At 38.8% G+C, this 26,072-nt stretch overlaps 1 protein-coding gene across 4 annotated transcripts in view; it reads right to left on the bottom strand.

Annotated features, from left to right (window-relative positions):
• tmem131l (transmembrane 131 like) overlaps positions 1–26,072 on the bottom strand; it is a 72,329-nt gene that overhangs the window by 21,596 nt on the left and 24,661 nt on the right. For all 4 annotated transcript variants that reach the window (XM_057331096.1, XM_057331099.1, XM_057331097.1 and 1 more), the window contains exons 4-8: positions 13,785–13,856; positions 5,217–5,340; positions 4,971–5,087; positions 3,288–3,392; positions 176–253 (exon numbers count right to left, since the gene is read on the bottom strand). In XM_057331096.1, the coding sequence (XP_057187079.1) occupies positions 176–253; positions 3,288–3,392; positions 4,971–5,087; positions 5,217–5,340; positions 13,785–13,856 (496 nt within the window). The remainder of the gene's footprint in view (positions 1–175; positions 254–3,287; positions 3,393–4,970; positions 5,088–5,216; positions 5,341–13,784; positions 13,857–26,072) is intronic.

Here is a 26,072-nt window from a genome sequence, read left to right as displayed (position 1 = left end):
TCCACACAATTCAAAGGAATGCAAAACAAGACCTGCCAGCTGTCTCACTCTTAAATCATCAGCTAACCTTTATACCTGTGACTAGATTCCAAGACAGATAATAATACAAGAATGAACAATGTCAAAGTACCATATGACATATGTACGGAAGAAGTGTTATGAATTTCAGTCATACCTGGGGCTGATTGTAGAACATTTTTGGTAAACTGCAGTCAAGCAGCAGACCTAAAATGGTTATATTAGAAGCATCTTCCTGAAGAGACGAGAGAAAAATAATATTCAAACTCATCGGCTGTGAGGACCAATGCAGATCACAAAGAGATGTGAAGTCACACAAAGAAAACATGACATTTACATTTATTGAGCAGATTCTTCAGGCAACATCAATGATTCAATACATTCCAAAAGCCCTCTGAGTCTCTGAGATGGGACCTTTTAAAAACAAAAGTAACCATTTCCTAATGCCTGGAATACACTATACCAGGGGTTCCCAAAGTTTTTTCCAGAAATCTTTTTTTATTATTAGGAATAGCGTATTTAATCAATAAGTGTAACAAAATATAAAAATATTAGTTAAAGTCACAGTTTTTGATTAACAGCGGCCACTAGCGTTGTATTATAGATTTGCCACGAATCGCTCAGTCCAAACACGACGGTGGCCACCACAGTACAAAAAGATGTCGTTCTCATGTTGACGCAGGGAAGAGATTTTGCGGGCATTAGAAAGACTGTAGAAAGAGCAATGACTTATGTATTACATAAAATAAAAGGTTCGCGGATTTAAATTTAAAAAGAAGGATAAAAGTCAGGCAGGAGCTAGGACCTGCGCTAATATTATGAAAACTTTACAGCAGAGACGCGTTAAGACCCGTGGTACTAAGGCTTTTAGCAGATATACTCACAGATATCTATGGAGATACTTTCCAGCAGAGAGAGACGTTGGAGAGAAAGATCGTCTAAAAATCACCCCCGATGAGGTTGCTTTGATTCGGATCAGTATGTGAGTAACATACTAACATACCAAGATATGTTGTTGTTGTAATGTTAGCTGTGTGACGGAGCAGTTTTGGGCGTCATTGTTTATCTGGAACCGCTTTAATATTGTACTCATCCAGATACTTGAGAGAGCGAGTATTACTCTTTTACTCAATGATGAATAACTTCAGTTAATCCGCGGGTCACATGCGTTCCGAACATCCCGTGATGCGTTTCACCACTATACCGCAGGGGAGAGGAAACGTGCGTTGTAGAGTTGCTTGTCTGTTTAGGGCTGCTGTACAAAACATGGCGGCGAATTCAATGTATGTAGGCCCGCTCTGTATGTAGATATAAATATCTTATTCTAAGGTATTACAAACATAACGGTTCATTACATAAGGTCTTTATACACCTCTGAAGAAATAGTTTTGTATATTATATTGCATTTCCGTCAATAGATCCTGCTAAAAACGCCGTATTGTTCCTTTAAATTAAAAATAAAACCATGCAAATAAAAAGCCATCAGCCTTTGGAATTTCCTCCCTCTCGATTGTGACCCGAGGTGATTACGTCACATTAGCAACCGCTTTAGGTTAGGTGCAGCAAGTCAATCTACAGCACCACATTAAACATTCCCATACGTTAAACAGTCATATGTGCATGCAGATTATTTTTCAGGCTTTAAGTTTAGGATATTTTTATTTGTCGAAATGAAACGTTGGTTAATATCGACCAAAGACACCGCAGAAAGGCCAGCGGAAGAGGGTGGTGAAAAGCGCTGCAGTCAGTAAGGCCATTGTCCTCAGGTACGAAAAGAGGCCGGCGTTTGCATAAAGAGGACATCGATAAGCACTTGAATCAGTTTGATGAAATTTGACCATCTGTAGTAATAGTTCATGGTTTATGTATAACAACAAGTAAAATAAATGGGCACTATACACTAAACGACTGAGGATCACACAAATCACTGGCCCTTGACACTTCAGCAGTTTTAGGATAAATATAGTATGAAATAGATAAATAGCATTAATAAAAAAATAATAATAAATAGTTTGAAATAAGGTGATGCTGTAAACAATAAGGGTAGAAAAACGGAATGGGTCATAAGGGTGGTCTAGTCATTGTAGACTGGTTTATCTTAGATTTTTACATTTTTTTTAGATTTTGTTTAGATTTGATTACTGATATCTCAGCTGCAGTCTCTAATATTCTTCCCTACAGCACAGCAACTACAGCTACTGTATACATATTCAGACAGACATCTTTGACCACGTTTCTACGTCTCGCACTGTAAGCTCCTATTAGTTTATCAGTCCAGGTTTCAAATATAAATTGATATAAATATTTCTCTATTGTTTAAATATCGCTGCGAATGTGAGAGAGCTTGAAGAACAGAAGAGAGAGAGATACACACACACCCTGAAGTTCATTGCAGTGGCTTCATCCAAACAGTTCAGAGCTCAATTTGAATGTGGACGCTAAAACTGAACAACATCTATATTTAAACTTGTTTATGGAAGACAAGACCCAGCAGAACATCCATTTGAGATCAAACAGACTACATCACCTACTAAATTTCTGAGACAGGCCTCATCCCCACTAATAGAGTAAAGAGATTAAACATACAGTGGGTCTGAGATGTTACTCTCTATAGTTTTACATGATCCGATGCTCAAGTGCTCTGTATGCATTTTTGTCACTTTTGCATTCTTATCTCATTTTACTATTCACACATAAAGATTACTGTTTAACATACAAATGGACAGTTTAACATACAAATTGAGCAATGTTTTCATGCAGGCAATAAAAAAATATAAAAAAATAATACAGCAGTGAGTGTTGTCAGTTGCATTCCTGTCATTATTTCTTGTATGCATACCTCTCCCTGTGTGTGTGTGTGTGTGTGTGTGGGAAGGGTAAACCCTATGGTATGGGGACAAAATGTCCTTGTCCTTGTGGGGACATTTTTTGTCCCCATGAGGAAACAAGCTTATAAATCATACAGAATTAACTTTTTTGAAAATCTAAAAGAGCAGAAAGTTTTGTGTGATTTTTAGGTTTAGGGGGTGGGTTAGGGAATATGATATACAGTTTATACAGTATAAAAACCATTGCGTCTATGGAATGTCCCCATAAAACATGGAAACCCAACATGTGTGTGCGCGTGTGTGTAATAGCTATGGCAGTAAGAGTAGAGTGAATCACTCAGCTGTTGCTGGATCTCATATGTCATGTAGCACAAAGGATGGTAAACTAATACCGAGAGTGCATTATAAAAAATAACATGACATGCATGATGCAGACAGTACCTGAGTTTGTGTTAGCTTAATGCTTTGTATGTGAGGAAATATTAGAATGCTGTCTTTTTTGTGGACGTCCTTGACAGATCCATCATGGACTCCAAGCCCAAAAACCTGAAAGACAATGTACATTTAGTCAAAAATACATACAATACTGTAAGATTACTTACATCTATTTGTAGTTTTCTATGTATTGGTTGTGAAGTAAGTGTGTTCAAAGTAACTTGTTGTATACATATAATGTACATTTCTTTAAATTATAATAAATTTAATTAATTTACACTACACAACGGGATCCAGCACACGTTTCAATAGGTCACCAGGGATTTTAGATAAAACATCATCAGTATGAAAGACATTTGCTATGTGACCTGCTTGCTTAACCTAAATGTTCCTATGATGCCAGAGTGCAGATTGCTCAGCTGGTCATTTTACTATGGTGAATATGTTTGATGACACAGTACCACATTAATATGTAAGATCAGATTGTCATTCTGGCCAGACCAGAACGTTCTGTATCATGAAACTATTTTTCAGCATTGTGTAATATGTAATATTCATCATAACTGGCCTACTGTACATTTCGGACATGGCTCAATTTGGCATGTTTGGGCGGGTGGTTGATTCAATTAAATTTGTTATTATAAGCAATTTGTTGTTATAACACACATTAACAATCCTATTAGCCTCTATAAATATACGTCACTGCACTGGATTGTTTTAACCAGTGGTTGGGTAAATATGAACAAACCCGACGGCTGGGTTTAAATTAACCTATGCTGTTTCAACTCATGGTTGGGTCAAATAGACATATTTAGGTTAACTTGAATCAACCGTGTAGTAGCCAAATATAACATGCCAACAGAAAGTTTAACAACAAATCATAAGCCACTTCAGAAATTCTGTCATTCAATATAATAATTAGGTCTTAAACCTTTTATTGCAACAATTAGAAACATTAGAATTCATTTTTGTCAGACCTTTTTGTCTATTGTTCGCATCATCTCAGGCAGTTGACTTTGACTTCTGTTCACAAACTGTTCCCTTAATGATTTGGGTCATGAGTATTAATTTCTTTCACATTAACTGCATGTTACGCTCTATGTCATAATAAAATTGCCTTGGTAGCATACAGCAAGTAAGTGCTAGTCATCAGATGCTATGCCATGATCAATTTGTAAGTGAAAGTATCAGAAAGTATCATGTGATCTTAGCATGACAGCTCACTTGAGGGTAAAATAAAACAAGAATTTTTTGACAATTTATACGACTGGAGTTTTCAAGTGATTCTAAATGACTTTTTTGCTTAAAAGTATTTCATAAGAAATTTTCATAAAAATAATTTATAAAGAAAAAAATAAACAATGCACTGAAACAACCTCTTAAAGGTCAAGTAATTTCTGCTCCACATGCAGCACCAAACTAATTGCAAAAAAAAGATTCTTAACAAACACCCCCCACTCGCTAGAATTCATTTGGCAATAAATATTTAAAGGGCAATCATATGCGCCTTCATCAGGGCAGACTGCCTCCAGCTGCAATTAGTTGGGTACAGATAGTTCCATTCCAAACTCGCATCATTGTTGAAGCCAATGTTTTATGGTGCAGCTCAAACAGACTGCAAATCCATTTACTGCTGCCAGTGTCACAAAAATTACACACTTCACCTTTAAACAGCGTTATAGAACTTGCCTGGTATGATATCACCCCATGGGTTGATGTGTTAATAAATAATGAGATTTCTTCATTGCCCTCCACTGTGGGGAGGAAAACGATTTTAAAAGATGTTCTCCCTCTGGGTGGAATCACCTGTAATGAGAAAGACAAGAAACTCTTACCACAACAGGAAAGTCATTTAACTCCCACAGATGCAGCATTACATTTATGTGCGTGTATATGTAAAAAGTACACCAAATGTTAAATGAGGCACGCACATACCCTTCTGTGGAAGGCAGGCATGTGAAAATGTCTGCTGGATGTAAACACAGAGAGCAGAGAGACAGGGAGCTCCTGGCTGGGATTGTAGATGTATACCGTTTCAGCTCTTGGCAGCCCCACAGGCCTGCAAAAAAAACAGATTTGCAGTTAGAAATGAAAAACAACTGAGCTTTTGAGGTTAAAATCACCTTTGTTTGAATGTTCCTATTGAAGCATGTAACAATGAACTTTACCACTGAACAGTGTGTGAAAGGGAATACCAGCTTTAAATGACCGGTATCCTGTAGAATGTTGTGCTTATATTAACATACAGTATCTGCATTGAAATATAAGCATGTTCAAAATGAGACAATTTATGTATGTCTCCTGACACAAACAGCAAACAATAAAAGACCATCTATCTTCTACAGCGCACACTTCTCCGGTACTCACGCAGTCACACCACTTGTGCTAAGATGAAAGTAAATGTCATTCAAAGCCACACAGGGCTGCAGCTCATTCGTCTATTAAAAGACTTCAGTTGACCTTTCAAAGCCGATTCTAACCACAGAAAGCTTAGCAGCTTGGCTCTTTACATCGCAATGTTCCTGTGGCCAGCATGAAAAGATATGTGTGAATTTTACCATGGAGGCCAATGAAAACAACTCCATATAAGCTATTGGTTTAAACTTACAACTGTGGACACAGATGATGTAACAGTTTTCACATTTTTTTAATATGTGCAGTTGCAGAAACTTTCACGCGCTGTTCAGTTTCACCATCTGAAAAACAAGGGTCATAAACCCTGAGCCCTGAACCAAAGTGCAAAAAAAGGAACAAAAATGCTTCAGATATGTTTTCTGTGTTTTTTAACCCACTACATAACATATTCTAGGCTTTAAGAAAGCACACATGTTGTGTGTTATATGGCCACATAAAGGTGAAAAAAAAAAAATCCAGATAGTAAAATGTTCATTTCTGGCACTCAAACGCATGACATCAAATGCAAGAAATGGAGTGAGAAAGAAACAATATTATTTGTTTTACCCTTCTACATTGCAGGAGCCTTAAAACAGCCAAAGTGGATTTACATGGTGACATTTTTACAGATGTATCAGCAATTAAAACGGATCACTTGCCCGTCACCAACTGTATCCATCCAATACTGACCTCATAAATATGCAAATTAGTACAACAAATAAAATGCCATTGTAACCTTTATTTATTTATTCTGTTTTAAAGAATACAATCCTAACCACTGGAGAGCAAATTTCCGCAGTGACTCAATGTATTAGAAAATACATATTTCAAAATATCTTCTTTTGTGTTAATCAGGAAAGACAAGTCATATGGGTTTGGAATGGCATAAAATTGATCACTCATTTTATGGGCAAAATACTTCTTGAACAAGTTTAAATGTGAAAAATGCATGTGTGTTGAAGCAGTGACAGTCTGCAGCAGGGCTCCAGGCAACAGAGGAAAAACACAGGCGCAATTTTTTTTTTTTTAAGAGCCACATAACATGAACTTACATTTTTAAATGAAGTACTTTTAGTTATCCTGTTGTGTGTACATCTTCCCTCACATAAAGTTGTTTTTCCTCATAATCAAGGCCATACGGAATCTGCAGACTTTTCATGTTAATTATGCACAAAAATTTGGGAAAAATGTGAAGAATTCCGAGAATAGTATTAAATGTGTTTACATTTGTCCACAGATATAAATGTGTATAAATGTGTTCAAATAGTCTTAAAATGCTGCCTTGTCTATACTGTCTATTTTAATGCAGTTGATAGCAGATTTGGTTCTACTTATTTAAAAAGAGGCAGAGAAGCTTTGTTATAGATTGATGCTAAGACGACTGTTTAAACTCTGAACACACCTGACCAAATTTGTACTCTCAATTCATTTGAACTAACAGAAAAGGTGCATGTCAAGACCATATTTATATATTATATAGGGCTGCAACTAACGATTATTTTGATAATCGATTAGTTGGCCGATTATTATTTTTCCGATTAATCGATTAATCGGATAAAATGTAATTACATCTTTTGCTTATAATAAGTAAATCAGATATGGGAAAAGTATACACAACTGAACTCATTTGCCTTCTCCCACAATGTTGTGAATGTCTACATAATTAACACACCTGGTGTGTTGATTCATGCGTGTCATATTAGAAGCAACTGACAATAGTCTCTCCCAAAAGTGGGAGCGAGGGGAGGGTCGGCCAAGGAAATAATTTTTTTGTGCCATGAAAAGTGAGATATTTGTCATTCAAATGTAGTGAAGTACAGTAAAAAGTAAAAGCAATACTTAAGTATAAATACTCAAAAAGTGTACTTAAGTACAGTACTCAAGTAAATGTACTTCGTTACCCACCTCTGAACTAAATAAACCCCCAAATCAGGGTATTTAGCCTATTATGTACTTTGCAAAGTGCAAACGCCACAAATTGGGTTTTACTAATATAATCTTTAATTTAGTCATTTTAAACACCTCTCCCCTTTAAACTTTAAAACTGCGCAGCTTGAAGAGATGCATGAAGAACACGTCGGACTTTAAAACTGCGCACCTCGCGCTGCATGGAGAGACGCACGCACCGAGAGACACGTCTGACTTTAAAACTGTGCAACATGTGCCGCACGGAGAGACGCGTCTGACTTTAAAACTGCGTACCTCGCGCTGCACAGAGAGACACGTGTGACTTTCAAACTGCGCACCTCGCGCTGCACGGAGAGACGCATGCACCGAGAGACACGTCTGACTTTAAAACTGCGCAACTTGTGCCGCACGGAGACGCATCCACGGAGAGACACGTGTGACTTTCAAACTGCGAACCTCCTGCAGCACGGAGAGACACGTGACTTTAAAACGGTGCATCTTGCGCTGCACGAAGAGACGCATCCACGGAGAACCACGTCTGACATTTAAAACTGCACAGCACAAATTCGTTGACAACGAAATTTAATTATCGATTATTATCGATTTTATCGATTAGTTGTTGCAGCCCTAATATTATACATACTGAACGAAAGCGTAAACATTTTATTGTTTAAAGAGTTTGAAGGCAGGAATAGGGGGTTTCTCTGGATGTTTTGAACATGCTTACATCATCTGGCACCAGTTGCAAATGGCAAAAAAAAGGAGAAGAAAGACCTGCATGTCGTTTTTCTAGATCTTGCCAATGCCTTTGGATCAGTGCCACATGAGCTGCTGTGGACAGCCTTTGACTTCTTCCACGTTCCAGAGCAGGTAACAAAGCTGATTAAGGCATATTTTCAGGATCTCCAATTCTGTATTACCACACAGCACAGTACCACCACTTGGCAACAGCTGGAGGTTGGCATAATGGCAGGTTGCACAATTTCACCACTGGCTTTCACAATGGCAATGGAAATAATAATCCGGGCATCGCGTTGGGTGGTTGGAGGAGAGCGTTTGAAAAATGGGTTGTGCCAACCTCCAATCAGGGCATACATGGATGACATGACAACCATCACGACAACCAAAGCATGTACAAAGCGGCTGCTGGATAAGCTTCAGGAGAACATTAGTTGGGCACAAATGGAGGTCAAACCCAGCAAATCCCTCAGCATTTCTATTGTCAAGGGCCATCTTACCAATGACAGGTTCTGTATAAAGGGTGAGCCCATACCAACGGTCACGGAAAATCCTATCAAAAGCCTTGGATGGTGGTACACCGCAGACCTTAAAGACGGGAAGCTGAAACTCTGGTGCTTTCAATTTGGCTTGTTGCCAAATTTAAATGTATGAGCTCACGGTGTCTCACGCCAAGAACCTGGAGAGATTGGTGAGTACACAAGTGAGGAAATGGCTTGGGCTACCAAGATGCCTTAGCAACTTAGGTCTGTATGTGAATGGAGCTCTCTCTCTTCCCATTTCAAGCCTTGTGGAGGAATATAAATGCACCAAAACAAGGTTAGAGATGACGCTCAAAGAATCCTGTGATCCCTGTGCAAGAGATGCTGCTCCAACAGTAGCGACAGCTAGGAAATGGAACCCAACAACAGCCATAGGAGATGCAAAGGCTGCCCTCAGACGTAAGGACATCGTGGGACAAGTTCAACATGGCAGAGGGGGACTTGGTTTGGCATCAACCACACCAACGTGGCGAAAAGCGACACCAAAGGAACAGCGTCACCTGGTAGTGGAGGAGGTTCAGTGTCAAGAGGAAGTAAGTAGATGCACCAGAGCGGACTCTCAAGCCCAGCAAGGCCGTTGGATGAGGTGGGAAGGCATTGAACGGCACAAAATCACTTTCAGTGAGCTGTGGAGTATGGAAACAAACAGGCTAAGTTTTATCATAAGAGCTACATATGATGTGCTGCCCTCACCAACAAATCTGCATGTTTGGTGTGGACAGGATCCAGCCTGCCACCTATGTGCAGCTCCAGCAAACCTTAAACATATTCTTGTGGGTTGTAAGAAGAGCTTGATACAGGGGAGATACACATGGCGCCACAATCAAGTATTAAAGTGCTTGGCTGCAGCAGTAGAGACCAAGAGAGTGGCAGCAAATGCCATCCCCCAAAACGCTAAGGCTAACTCGCTAAAAAAGCAACCCTTTATTCGGGAGGGGCAGAAACCGCGGGCCAAGCTCTTAACCCCAGATTCAGGTCTGCTGAGTATAGCAAGGGATTGGGAAATGCGAGTTGATGTAAACCACAGACTTACTTTCCCCTTGGAAATCGCAGCAACCAACCTGCCGGACATGGGTCTGTGGTCCACCTCCAGTAGGACAGTCCTCATAGTTGAGTTGACTGTACACCTTGGGAAGAGGCCATTAATGAAGCATTTGAAAGAAAGAATCTCCGGTATGCCAACTTGGCAGCGGAGGCTGAAGATCGGGGATGGACAGCGAAAGTGTTCCCTGTGGAAGTGGGCTGCAGGGGTTTTGTTTCCAATTCCACTACAAGGCTGCTTAAGAAAGTGGGGATCAGAGGACAGGCCCAACGGATGGTAGTCAAAGAACTTGCCACTGTTGCTGAGAGAAGCAGCCACTAGATGTGGTTGAAACGGAAGGACGCAATATGGGCTGCCAAGTGACCACGTAATAAAATGGTGTTGTGTATTGTATTGTTATGCCATACGGGACCGGGGGCACTGAGCTTGGATTAACGGAGCCAGTGGGGCTATAACAGCCTTAGCCAACGGGTTGGCACGTATGGTTGCGTTGATTTTGGTAATGTGTTGTAATGGTATTACATACGGGGTGGTGCCCCCGGTGTGGGGTGTGGGTAGTCGTGGCCTAATGGTTAGAGAGTCGGACTCGTGACCAGAAGGTTGCCGGTTCGATTCTCCGGCGGGTAACGACTGAGGTGCCTTTGAGCTGCAGTGATAGTGCACTGCTTCTGGTGTATGTGTTCACGACTTGCAGTGCGTGAGTTCACTACTCACTGGACGGGTTAAATGCAGAGGTCACCATACCTGATAAATAGGTCACTCTCAGAGGACAAGTCCAGTGGAGGATAATCAAGAACTGGCCAGTGGTGCAGAAAGAAGAAGCCAATGGCTGTGGTTTAAGCGGATGGACACACAGTGGTACACACAACTCATGAGATGTCTCTCTGATAATGGCAAGGAAAGTTAAGTATGCTATGTATTTCTATAATCATTTATCCCTCAAAAACAGCCTACCCGACGAACCCAGTGAAACCTCAGACCTCCTTTTTCCTCTATTCATATTCTTGACTGCTTCCCCCTGTCATGCATAAGGCGTATGAAATGTCCTATTGTGCAATTCAACTGTGCTGAAATAGTGGGATTATAACACCTAGTCCTATTAAGCGAATCTGAAATATGAAAGAGTAAACATTTTATTGTTTATAGAGTTTAAAGCAACAATAAAAGGGGTTGAGTTAAAGGGGTCAAATGACAGGGTTAAAACAAATATTATCAATATAACAAATATTAACAAAACACAGTGACAAACATAAAGGGAGAATAATAATGATTTATGGCAAAAAAAGAAAAATCAAGAGGTTTCAGAAGGACAACTGGGACATTTAAGTTGCTTTATACAAATGCCTTAGAAAAAAACCTTACTGGTGTGCAATGCGAGACAAAACAATGTCACTGAATTTTAAGGTTTTTTCAGTTAAAGGAAAAGTTCATCTCAAAACCAATTTATGGACCAATTTAACAATGTCTTGAGTACTTTTCTGGACATTGACAACTACTATAACCATGATGTCTATGAGTGAGAAGGCTTGGAAATCTCTTCGATGTCACCTAAATATCTTTATTTGTGTTCCGAAGACGCCGGGAGGTCTTAAAACATGTTGAACGTCATGTGGGTGAGTGTAAAAAATAACACACTTTTGATTTTGAGATGAAATTTTCCTGTAAAACAGCTCAAACATTAATTTTAGTCTGGGACTAGCCTCAAGCCTTGTATGCAAAACCGGGCATAAAAGTCTTTATCGCACCAAGCAAAACCAAATAATCAAACAAAGGTTTGCAACCATTAGTAAACCATATTTCTATCAGCACTGGAACAGACATTCAAACACAATTAGCAGCATTCACATGAAAGAAGTGAAGTAATCTCCAAACTCTGCCACTGTCCTCAAGTCAGAAGAAAACCAAGCCATATTTGGCCATCCTGTCTGCAGAGGAAGCGACCTTTAGCTTTAAAACAAAGCAGACATTCTAAAACCACATAACGATGTTCTTCTATAAGAGGAATATATGCACAATACCTGTGGCATGTGGTTCATTATCACCTCCCCTTGTAAGAACAAACAACAAAAAAGCATCTACGCATGTACAATATAAGCCTATAAGGCAAAAACCCCAAACAAACTAAAAAGTTCCACCAGAGGGCTATTGTGTGCAGGAGTGTATAACATGTAAATGAAAATGAACATTCTGCATCTCTTTTTGTGTTCCACAGAAGACAGACAGGCATCTGGGTTCAAAATAACAAAAGGGTGAGTTTTATTTCGAGCTCAAAGTTGCTGTGTACTTTTGAAGCTTGAGCATCTCCAGTGCATTTATGATTCAGAAGCATGGACTGGATCCACTTCGTTTATGTGCATGCACCAGAAAATTCAGTTTCAGGCCATTTGGATCAATTTAAAGTGATAATTCTATCATCATTTACCTACCCACAGATTGTTCCAAACCTGTATACATTTCTTTATTCTGCTAAAAACAAAGGAAGATATTTGGAAGAAGGTCAGTAATCGAGGAGATCTCGCCCCCAATTAACTGCCATAGTAGGAAAAATAAATACTATGGGAGTCAATGGGGGATATTGACATTCATCCAAATGAATATTTCGCGATGCAAAAATGTTACAATGCGCATCGTAGAGATATGGGGATATTTTACGACATGTTTAATTCTATTCTACATATCGTTCTATATCTACATACAATTCTATTCTATTCTACACATATAATGCATATTACGTACAGAAACAAATATGTACAGTACAGAAATGTCTTAAGTAGCCTATATATTTACATTACAATTTGTACAAATAAAACCAAATTAATGTATCCACAGTGTTACGTTTATTCTTTAGCATTAGCTAACGCTAGCGCTTTCACCAATAGACCATTTGATCTTCAGTAGCTGACGTGCTGTGGCTCAATCACATCTGCACTCTTAAAGTGATGACAACAAACTGTAGTACCAGTTAATGTTTAAATCTTTACGTGTAATAATGTAAATCCATGCTCGGAATATTATTAAATCTCTGTGAAGCTTCATAAAACGGGACACAGCCATGCCTGACGGAACCACAGTCACTTTTGTATTTAAATGCTGCAGGTCATGACTGAACTAAAGTTTTGTATTATAGCATCATTACATGTTTAATATATAGTATTTTAACAATACGATGTATTTCACTAATCTATATTACACGTTAATTCCCCCCAAAACGAGCGCTGGTAAAGCATATTTGCTATGGGTGAATACAACCCGGAAGCTTTCCCGCCCCCTGAGATTTACCGGAAATACGTAGGCAGCACTCCATGCATTGAGTGCATTGTGTACGTTAGTCTGTGTTGGTTTTCATGATCAGATTGTGAGGCAGTGTCGGTCAAGTGTATGCAACGTGGTCCATTATTCTGTTGAAGAGCACATACACACACAGCACGCCGATCATAATGCATATGTGTAATAATGATTTGTATTTGTATTGCGTGTTATTTTGATGATAACTGTCTTGCTGTGCTGTTCGACTACTCAAGTCTGGAGTAGCATTGTAAATGTATCGTGGTAAGTGTGATGGTATAACGAAGTATGCGCACTTCTATAGGAAAGCACAATAAGGTAAAATACCTCAAACGTCACAGTTCGCTACTGATTCCCATTGGGAAGAACTGTGTTCAGAAATGGTTTATGCTGAGATTACTGTAACTTCATGAAAATCTTGGGTTGCTATAACCAGTCTATAATTCTCAGGTGGCTATATTTAGTTAGGCAAGGTAAATCAATGACAGTGTGTGTTTATGTAACAGCTTCGCATGTGGACCCTACACAAATAAGATGCTGGCTTTGGTCTGTGCTGCTGTTTTAGAGTCAAATGTTTAAATGAAGAATTCTTACTGTGTTCCAAACTCCAGTGAGGGCGGCTGAAACAGGAGCTGTCTCCCACTCTCCTGTATGTAAAATGTGGAGCTAAAGAGGAGAAGAAAGAAAAATGATGATGTGAGTACCAACAAGTTTTAAATGTATGCATGTGTGCACATATGTGTATATATACAAACAACAGTATAAAACGTATCCCCATGATTGTGTGTATAAAAGATTATGCAAACCTTGATTAAATCATCATAATGAACTCATTTAGTTTTTCTCAGCTTAGACTTTGACCTAAGAAACAGATTATGCATTTTGCTGATTCAAAGAGGAGATATGGGAATGGCTACCACACATTGTTATCGATTCACATATGTGAATGTTAGACACAAAGGCTGCAGGCTTTGCTGGCATCATTGTTGGGGCATGACTCTAGTCTATGCTGAGTCACACGTCTGCCAAACTACCTTATACAACACAACACTAATGCACAGTGAATCACAGTGAAAGCTAATTTCAGAATTCTCAGGTTCAGGCTGGGATAAAATGTAGGTGATTTAAAAACCCTGTAACACATTTGGTGGGCACTACCATGCTCTTAGGTTGACATCACATCAAAGACTTGCCTTTTCCGTTTGTGTGTCTTTTCAAAACCAAACTATAATGAAATAGACAATACACCATACACTTGGTATGCAATAGTGCAAGAGGAAACAACAAACAACAGGAAGCCAAAGTGAGCAGCAGGTCAGCACTGAGCCACACATCAATGTGTTTATACTTCCCTATTACTTGAATTGACTTGAATTGTCTGTTTTTCTAAATACTTAGACATTTTAGACAAACTATCAGTTTGGCACTTTTAGACAAACTATCTGTTTGTTTTGTGAAGGTTGGTTATAGTATTTAAAAAAAACGTGTGAACCAGTCTGTGAAAACCCAGCTCAAGTAATTTTTTCGTGATTTACTGTTTTCTACAAAAAAATTGTCCTACATAATGTAAACAACATTTTGTAAAAATTAGAGATGCACCAATATATCTGCCGATAATCGGTATCAGTCGATAAAAGTAATTTTACACACTATCGTCTTAAAAACAGACGATGGTCAGGGGCTATAAACCCTGTCAATCAAAAGAGAAAAGGAAATTGAAATGAATTTGTGCTCTGTATATAGAAAATGTTCAGAAACATCACCAGTTTGATGTTCAATATTAATAGTTGTTATATTAATTAATAACATTCAGAAAATTAAGAAATATTAATTTAGTCTTCAATCGGTATCAGCATGAATATCACTATAAATAATCTCGATCTGTATTGGTGGACAAATTAAGTATCTGTGCATCTCTAATAAAATATAACCTTAATATCCTTAACACTGACTAGTAAAAAATTTACAAAAATTGAAATCAAATTGAAAATAATGGTTGAAATCAAACTTTGATGCTCATCTCAATTAGATTTTGAGACCTTGGCCTGGTTTTCACAGAAAGGGTCACATATAGAGGTCGCCCGATATTGGATTTTGCCGATAACTAAGGTGGTCAGTACCTACAGATAACGATTAATTACCGATAGTTTTTTTAATGGTTTATTCCAAATACACACAACACACAAAGTAAATTAGCAATGAAGTGTATATTACATCAATAAACACGTTGCTTGAACCACTAAACTGTATTGTACTTTTAAATAAAACACATAAATATTAACTACATTAATAAATATTAAACTCCAGTGTATGATTTAAACAAAATTATAAGTAGGTAATTTCTAAACTTTTAATAATTTAAAACATTCTTGGCACCAAACTAGCAGAATGACGGATCCATTGTAATATTTAACAATATATACTGTCGTGTTCACATGCGTGTTTGTTTACATTAAAACGAATGTCATTAACATTAGCCGTTCGTGCTGTCTCTGTCATCTGTTTTCTATTTCGGAGGCGGATCTCGCACGCACGCACGCACGCACACACAATACTCACAAATGCCTATCCATAGTTACAATTAGACATGTGCCGATATTCGGTAATGCGATTAACCTCGGTAATGCGATTAACCTCGGTAATGGATTCGCGCTATGTTTTTATCGCGGGCACTTTCAAATACCGCGAAAAAATATAGATCAGCATTTTAATTTTTAGAACGCGTATTTGTTTATTTTTTATCAACCGGATAAAAGTCCACTGCGTGTATGCTGCGTAGGAATGCGCACTCTGATCTAAACAATCCCATTCCCCATGTGGAGATGCCTACGTGTGTGTGTGCGCGCGCTGCTGAGCAAAAGATGCGTGCGCACTCTGATGTAACAGTACCACACGGAGAGGAAGCATGGCGTAAGGAGGAACGCTGCCGACGATTTATCCCCCTTCTAAAAGGGTGAAGTCTGAGGTTTGGAAATATTTTGGGTTAAAAGTAAGCCGAGTATTGAAATTTGACAGTGTGGCAGAATAATTATTTTAATTATACGTTGATGGAACGCAATAAAGTCATACACTGTCACAAAAGTGCGAGTGAATTTGCTGTTTATAAATGTTTAGCTTGCTATACTAGTTAACACACTGGCTTGGCTTATTCAAACAATAATAATAAGAATTGTAGTACTAGCGTTGTACAGACATAAGTATATTTAAAAGCAGTTAACAAAAGTTGTTCTTTTGCAGTTTGCACTGTTTGAATAAACAGTTTTCTGTACAGTATTCTGTTTGAATAAACTCACTTTACACATCATTACTGTGTGTTGTTTTATTTATATTTATTTGTATTAAATGTTTGAGGTTCTCTTTATTATTTAAAATAAAGTTGTTATCAAGAGGAAAACACTGAAGTTGGTTTATATTTTCAACCTGCATTTCTCATAGAATTGAATACTGCGATAATGCCACTTACCGCGGACGAAACCTTAATCAATTAATCGCAGCATGGAAATTTGATACCGGCACATGCCTAGTTACAATAATAAAATTTAAACATTTCTGTGTGTATTTTTGTCACCATGTTATAACTTCTTAAGCTAACGTTAATAGGCTACTAATGTTAGCGCGCTCTCAGCCCTGTCGGCAAAAATACTGCTGTTCCCCATTAAATGCAGCATATAGTTAATAAATTAATTACTTTTTAACATCATGTTTACTGCAACTAGCTCTACCTTGTCATTGTGAAACTTTTAAACCCCCATCTGGTGTATTCCGATCCGTGCAGACTGTGGTATCGCGTCTCCAAACCATAAACTGTATAACTCCAAACTAAACAGACTGTCAGTTTTATTTACACCTCTAGAGGTCGTTGTTTTACACTATACTCGGAACTCTCCACCTGTGTATCACAGTAGAGCTTTCCCTGCTGCGTCTGGATCAAACGCAACCAGGAAAAACTATCGGTGTGGAGTATTGCCGATAGCCGATAGTTCAAATTAGGGCTGCACGATAACAGAAAAAATGTTAATCACGATTATTTTGCTCAACAAAATTAATCTCGATTAATAATAACGATTATTCTTTTAGTTAAGAACTTTTTTATTGCATTTTACAGCCATAAAACATTAGGCTATAAACAGACATGTCAGAACATAATATTGAGGCTTCTAACAGAGATTTTTTAACTCTGGTAAAAATAAAACTGTTCCTCTTTTACATGTCAAATGGAAATTACAAAATAAAATAAAATAAAACTGGAATGTGAATAACAAACAATTCTTGTTTTTACTCTCCTATGATATGCCTACCAGTGCGCATTTATGCATATGTTATAGATTTTTGGCTAAAAACACAAGCCTGTCAACTTGATCAGGCTTTAGGGAAGACCGCAAGCAAGTAACCACATTTCCGCCTGTACTAAAAGCCCTCTCTGAAGGAGAGCTTGTGGCTGGTATGCACAAGTATTTCTTTGCCACTTTTGAAAGCCTTGGGTAGATCTTTTCATGTTCGTTCCACCATTTTAGTGGGTCCCCTTCACTATCCAGGTTGCATGACTGTAAGTAAGACTGCAGCTCACAGGTTACACTGGGTTCCTGGTTGTTAGGTGGCAAGGCTTGTTCAGTGGTTTTAAAGTAGCTTCCTAATGTCATCTTTTTCTTTGGAGCGCATCCAGCTTCAGCATCCTTCTCCTCCTCAGTGTTTCCTTGTGGTGGTTCTCGGTGTGGCACCTAGACACATAAAAAGACAATTAGAACAAATTTTGAGGAGTCTCAAATCACTATATAAATCACAGTGCAGCTCTTTTTATTACCATCATTGCCACAATCTGCATCTCAGCTTTCAGTCTGGTTTGTATTGATGTTTGGTTGTCTTCAGCAACGTAGCTCATCTTAAAACGTGGATCCACAGTCGATGCCATGCCCAACAGAGCCTGGATATGTGGGTTGCTGTATTTTTCATTTAGGTACTCCAGGATTTTAGACTTTATTGCTCTTGACAGGTCAGTATCATCATCCTTAACTTTCAAGATTGATGAGTTGAAAAGATGAAGAACTGGCTTTACAAACGACACGCTCACATACTTCTCGCCCGATAGTGCATCTGTAAACTCAACTAGAGGGTGCAGGGATTTGTTGATCGCCTCTAGCACATCCATGTCCTGCCATGTTGGCATAAGATGTCGAGACTTCTTGTCAGAAGACAGGACATGTGCAATGGCCTTCTGCTGCTCGATGACTCTCTCTATCATGGCCTGACGTGATCCCCACCTTGTTGGACACTCTGTTTTCAGTGAGTGCTCAGGGAGCTTCAGCTCCTTTTGTGCTGCTGAAAACTCCCTCTTACGCTTCCAGCTGTAGGAGAAAGTGCTCACCAACTTTTTGCAGAGGCCCACAGCCCGGTCAATTCTTGAATCCTTCATGGCATTCTCTACAAAAAAACATTATCAAAAAAACATGATCAAGCCAAAGTATAAAAAGACTTTGTTTATTTTGAAACTTTTTGTGAAAAATTGAAATAAATCTGTGGTATTTTGATAATTATGTACACCTAAAACTATTATTATTAAGACTATTATAACTATTTTGTAAGCACTGACTTATTCTTAATTCCTCCGAGACTGGGTCCAAATATAATCACATGTAATAGCATTTGACCAGTCAAATACTGCTTGTTTTTCTATAGCTTTTAAATCTCTATAAATTTTGCAGAATAAATATGCTGATTATACTGTATGATGCTGGGTGTCACTGTAATATCACAAAAATTACTAAATGCATGTGTCTAATAGTTACACTACATCAGGAAAAATGTTAAAAGAACTTACCAATAGCTAAATGCAGTCTATGACCAAAGCAGTGTAACCTCGTCCAGTTATTCACAGATGCGGCCCTAATCATATTTGCAGCGTTGTCCGTTGTAATGCACACAAGTCTTTCCTCCAGCAAACCCCATGCAGAGATCGCTTCTTTGAGGCCAGCTGCAATTAACTCTCCCGTATGGTCTTGTGGGAAAAACGAAGTTTGCAAAAGCTTGCTTTTCATTGCAAAATCACTGTCAATGAAATGAACAGTCAAACTCAAATACGGTTCAGCAGTTCTGCTCGACCATAAGTCGGTCGTGGCAGCAAAATATTCAATGCTGCGAATTTCTCTTTCTATTTCCAGTCGGCATTTCGTATACAGCGAGGGCAGCGCAACTTTTGAAAAATGGTTGCGTGAGGGAATGTTGTATCTTTTGTCAAATCATTTTTTTAAACCCGTCATTGCTCATGGTGGCTAATGGACACATATCCTTGGCTAAATGATACGTGATCGCCTCTGTTATTTCCTTGTGTCTTTGTAAGCATGGCGAATATGGTATTGCGTTTAACAATGTCCCCGTTATTGTTGTCTGTGTCGTGGATGGCTGGGTGTTTAGTGTGCTTGCATGTTGTGTCTTCAGCCTTTGAAATTCTTGATATTGTACTCTGTGGTGGCTTTTAAGGTGGTTAACAAGGTTTGTTGTGTTACCTTGGGACGTTTTGACGGCACAGGAGCACAGTTTGCACAAGACTCGTACCTGATCAACATCACATTCGTCGAACCCGAAATAGTTCCAAGCAGCGGAGTATGACCCCTTTTTGGGAAAAAAGCCTTCTGCACCTTTCTTTTGTTGCTCCACCATCATGTTCATTCTGTCTAACGTATCTGTAAATCCCGCGAAGCCAGCTTCTACAAATATGAGACAGCGCGCTCGCAAACTAAATGCTTTCACGTCAGTTGTGACGCAGTCTATCATCCGTTACTCCGCCAATGAGAATAACAAACAGTTTGCTGATTTCAGACTGTTTGATTTGTGCTTGTTCCTTACACATTAATATCGCAACGATTTAAATTAATTATTCATGCGTCCCACTTATCGTTATCACGATCAAAATACGATTAATCGTGCAGTCCTAGTTCAAATTATCATTATCGGTGCCGATTAATCAGCAAAAATGATGAATCGGTCGACCTCTAGTCACATATGACAATCCGTCCGCGCATAATGACGTAGTAGAAGACGCGTATGCGCAAATGATAATTCTGTTTTGCGACGATTTACGACACTGCACGATCTGTTCCACGCTTGCGCACCTTTGTACCACGACTTTCACTACTTTTCACCTCTGGTCTCATATCACTTCTGCACACTATGCGTTCTTTCAAGTCATTTCCATTGTCAGTTTGAAATACTCTGTAACGTTTCCCCGGTTCTTTCTTCATGTAAGTGCAGATAGTCTAGGCAGAAATGAATATTATGTTCCTTATTGTCTTCTGTAAACACCATTGAAGGGATTATTTTCCTCATTTAGATTATATAGATCGATATACTAGCCTATATAAACCCATACTAATACAAAATTACTCAATTTAAAGTTAACTAATATTAGCAGCTTTTAATAAAAAAACGACACAACCGTCTTTGACAATACTGAACTCAGATCGAAACACAGCAAGTTAAGTAGGCCTAATGACATACAGCAATGAATCGCAAAGGGGAGTATGGAGGAAACTGAAGGTTTGCAGTGACAGACTCTCAAGACTCAGACTTTATTCCACATGTAACCAAAATCGAGTATGTTCATGTAACAACTCCTTTATTATTTTGGAAACTACATTTAAAAACATCAAAATAGACCCGCCGTGACCTGTTAAATGAAAAACACAATGTAGCCTACAAAAATGTGCCGCCTGGCCGTCGAGTGTTTCATCGCATGCGTGATACCAATAGTGTAGGGAAACCGTGACGTTTTCTACTACGTAATTACGCGCATGAGCAGAACGGATTGTGCATGCATCCCGGATCGTGTACTGACAACACATACCCAAAAGAACAAAGTGTGATGATGACACACCCCTTTATGTACAATGAAACACCAGGTGTGTTTACTGTATGTGTGTGTGGTAGAAAACAATCAGACATTGTAGACTTGATGACACACCTGTCCCATTGCTACAATAAATCAACACATCAAAAGTCAATGCCTCAACATAATAATTCCACTTGTGTTATTATGTACTTTAACAATCTGCTCATAAGTTCTGTGATAAGTCACTTGTTTATTAAGTAAATGCCAATCCTCCTTTTTTCAACATAATAAATATAAACTGACCATCTAAGAATTTTAGGAACTGAGCAGAACAGACCATCTGTTGAGTCGTGGGGAATCCTTCCATTCTGCATATTATCAGTGGCTTATCCAGGCTTTCAACAGCTGGGATTCCTGACAGCAAAATGCATATATCAAAAGACCGCATTACTGAACACTAACTGCAAGAGAAGAGGTCACTTTACAAGTGGTAGGAAATAAGATATGAAACATACATGATTATATGAAACTAGCACTTCTTAAACCAGGCATTAGCCAAAGCTTCTGATGACGTGTTTATAGCTGTAACCAGCTTTCAACGTTCTCCACATAAACAAAAAAAATTCCAAGTGAACCTGGAACAGCACCAGACATGGATCCACTTCAAAAACAGGTCACGAGTTCTTGACCCTAATATACCCTGTCTGCCATTATCACAGTGGTAAAACCGCCTTACAGACACGCTCGTACACATTCACATCATTAACAACCTTAACGGCAGCCACCATAATCTAAATGCTGGACTAGACAGAATTCAAGTGCCTCAACTATCGCTGAGTGAGGGTATAAAAAGACACAGGGTAGATCCGATGCCTGGTCAAGCAGAGTTCAACAGCAGCACGTGTTATCAAATGGCAACTGGCGGGTTGTGAGAGCGGCTGTAGGACCTATCAAGATGCTCTACAATCCCATCACGTCAAAGAAACATCAACTCAACTAAAATTATAAAAGAGGAGCTCGATATTTTCATTTAAAATGATCTATTTATTCATCGGATGAGTAAATGTATGCCTCTCATCCTGCAGATGAGTCAGATCATCGCAATTGACTCGCTAAGATGACTCCTGACCCATTTTGCTTCAGTTTTTCCCAGCTGTGCCAGCTCTAAATTCAGTGACCATTTGCAGCCCCCATTAAAAAATAAATTCTGCCCTAGTGTGTAACTTTCGGGTGGCATGGTACCACTTTTTATGTCTGATAGTCTATCATAAGGTAAAAATGCATTCTATTATCGGATCAGCACAACTTTAATATGAATAGTGCTGCAGTATCACTACAGTCCTGTTGACACTATATCTGGAATGGTGATAAATGCACTGATATAGAACCAAATAAACTACTAACTAAACTAAACTGAGAACTTGTGAATCAGCCCCAGCTATAATAACAAAAATGAGTAACCAGCAGCAAGACTAGAGATCAATTTCCAACTACAGTACAGACTTGATTCTACTAAACTCTATAGGTCTATGTTTCACTCTTTCAGTGTGTCTAACCTCCTCTAAGACACACTGGATTTATCTCTGTCATCTCAGTTGTTTTACACCTTCATATGACCCTAGCTAAAGGCTAAAGCGTTGATGCAACACTGTGCACAGGTTCCAAAAGTAAACATTAAAAGAATAGCATGATGACTGTCCTACACTTGTGGGGAGTATTTAAAATCACTGCAGGGCAAATGGTTGCATGAACCGTCAAATGACTGCCAAAACAAGATACATGCACGTCCAGACTGTGCTATAACAGGAAGCATCATATTTTTGGCTTAGTTTTGTGTAAATAAAATGTTTAACCTACTACATTTCGTGACGTCATAGCCTTGCCTAGCGAACCTCTGGCTGTGCTAAATCAAACATGGAGCCTTCCTGGCAGCAAGGACAATTTTTTTCCAAAGTGACAAAAGTGCTTTCAAATAATGTGTGCAGCTCATTTCCTGTCTGACACGGGAAGTTATAGGGAATTTGAATAACACAGGGGAAGCACTGTACAGTAGAAACTACACATGATCTGAGTTCAGCATTGTCTCAGTGTCATTTCAGTAGTTGCAATAGATCTTTAATGGCAATATGACATCACAATTTTATTTTTTCCTGCTATGATATTCTGCCCTGCATCTACCTTAAATTTAAAACAACTTAAAAACAACTTATAAACTATTTCAACCTTTTAACTAGGGCTGTGACGATATATATCGCGATTCACACTAATTATACCTTTCTAGGTCAATTCTGAAATTGCAAAGGCTTCAACTCTGTGTTTTATGCCCAACTCTTCCGTAAACTACGCTCTTTTTTTAAATTATTATTATTTTATTGAAGAACAGAATCCACATACATAAAACTAACACACACACACACCAGGGTTTGCAAACATAAAGAAAAAAAGAAAGAAACACATTTTTAAAAAGGAGAAAATGTTAAGAAGAGAGAAGAAATGCCGAACTAGTAATACATAGTCACCTAGAGGTGGAAATTATTCAACTAAGCACCTTTAGATTCAACTGAAATTATATTAGACTAACTAGTTATTATACGAGAAAGTCTCTCAATAAATTCTGACCATGCCTTAATTGCTCTAGTTTTAGCTCCGTTAATTCTTGCAGTTGAGTGCTCCAACAGTGCAATATTTTTTAATTCTATAAGCCACATTTTGTCAGCCGGGAATGTGGGTTCAAACCAAATCTTGAAAATCACTTTCTTAGCTGCTGTTAGTGCGGAGTACAGTATTCTACGTTGGTCTACATTCAGATTAAGATCATAATCGTCATTGAGAAAGCAAATACAGGGATGCTTAAGAATAACCCTCTCACAAAGTTCTGAAATCATTAAAAAAAACCTTATCCCAGAATTTACTGACAAGAGGGCAGTCAAAAAACATATGCATATACTGTAGGTCCCCACAATATTAGAACTACACATTGTACAAAAAGGAGTAGGCAAGCGCTTCATTCTGTGTAACACATAAGGAGTTGCATAGGCCTTGTGAATCATTTTAAAGTGTATAAATTGATGAGCAGGATTCTTGGACATTGCCGGAATCCCTTCCCATATCCATTCCCAGTTGGGTTTGTAGGGAGCCATAAACTACGCTCTTTGATCAGTAGGAAGTACTACTCTATCTAAAATCACTACGAGATGGAATTTATAACGTGCATTTGAAAAATCAACACTTGTCAGACATCATCATTATAAATATACTTTATTATCATGAAAATACCTGAAAAGGTTTGAAGAACAGCGATAGAATATGACCATTGGCATTTCCTGGAACTACGTCTGTGTCTGAAATCGCCCACTATACCCTGATTCACTATTCCCTACATCAGTTCATAATATAGTCCACTTAAGGAGTGGGTGAAAACGAGTAAATTCAGACACTTGGTGCACTGAAAATGCTATGGGCCCCATCTTCTGCCGAGACTCGGGAATTCATTCAGCGCGAACATCACGATTGATGGCTAGCAGCTAGCCATGAGTGTACATCGGTTGTACACTCGTTATTATGATGCATCATGGGATTGAATGAGTGCACTCAATAATGTCCACTATGAATTCGGACACCACTAAGGGTGTACTCTCACTAGGCAATCTGAACTGTGCCCGAGCACGTTTGACCCCCAAAGCCCGGTTCATTTGACTAGCGTGATCGCTCCGTATCGCGCCCGGGCATGGTTCATTTAGTGGTCCCTGGCTCTGGAAGAGGTGGGCCAGAGCATGGTGCAGTTGGGCTCGGGTGTGGTACACATGTAGTGTGAGTGCAAATCGCGCCGGATCGCAGAACTGAAAGCATGACGTGAATTATGCGACTGTTTAAATTCCTCCCTGAGATTAAGCGGTCCCCGTAAAAAACAGATAAACGGTGCACTTACACATGCAGGCGTGTGTCATCGCAGCCAAAACTACTCCAGGTTTGTCAAACATAATCCAACGTGTGTAACAATAGGCTTTACGATAACTAAGTACGAGAAGGTGATTTATCGTATCGCTCTCGTATGACAATGACATCATTTAAGCAGATTGGTCTGTGCAGTGCGCGCATGAAGTTAAACACCTCTAATAAGCCCCAAACTGAATATTGCTATGGATTCCGTTGTGCTGAGAGGGATCGCTTTGTTTACGTTTACTTCGAAGCAGTCGCATCGTAATGATGAAAGCGTGCCCGGGTGTGGATGGTAAACAGCAATGTGAGCGCAGGCCAGTGGGGGAGTGGGGAGGGGGGACAATCACGCTCTGGCACAGTTGAGAGCAACCGGGACAAGTGAGAGTACACCCTAAAAATGGATGTCCCCTCAAACAGTGCACTATCTGAGTTTCTGCGCAAAAGCGCCCTCTGGCTTTCGGATGTGGCGTCATTTAACCGTAATTCAATGTGAAGCTGAATTTAAAAATTCCACAATATATCGTCCCAGCCCTACTTTTAACAATGTTTACATAAAAGGTATATACAAAGGTACAAAATTTGCTCAGATTTTGCTCAGATTTTCAGAAAGTCTGCGCCAGTCAGCAGATTTTATCGTGTAGTAGTGTGTTATGCCGTTTTTCTCTGCAAACTTTCAAAAAGTCTGCAAGTATGTGCTGTCTAGTTTTTTTGGATTTTATAAAGTTGTGTAGTGTATTCCAACATTAAGACACTTTAAGACTTTAAGAGTCCACAAAAAAAGTTTGATTTTGGAAAACAAAAACAACCCCACAGCATTATAAGCAGTGTGGAATACCCGACCGCAAATAGAAATTGCTTTGGAAGTTTTGCAAGTAAAATGTAGTTTTACTTGGATTTAAATAAGAAGGTACTTGTTATTTCTCATCAAACCCTCCTAATTTCAGCAGCACTGTCCCGCTGCATTATAACTTTTGCAACCACCCTTTTTTGCAAATTATTAATTTAAATACATGTCACAGTCATATGGACAATTCAATATGACAGTATGTGTGGTTGCAGCTCATGGCTGCATTTTTTACTCCAAATCAGATCACACAAATAACCTATTCAGCACAATAATG

Source organism: Triplophysa rosa, linkage group LG4 (assembly GCF_024868665.1).
Source record: "Triplophysa rosa linkage group LG4, Trosa_1v2, whole genome shotgun sequence".
NCBI classification, from domain to species: Eukaryota; Metazoa; Chordata; class Actinopteri; order Cypriniformes; family Nemacheilidae; genus Triplophysa; species Triplophysa rosa.
Note: the sequence above shows the minus strand (reverse complement) of the source record. Positions and strands in the feature narration are given on the sequence as shown.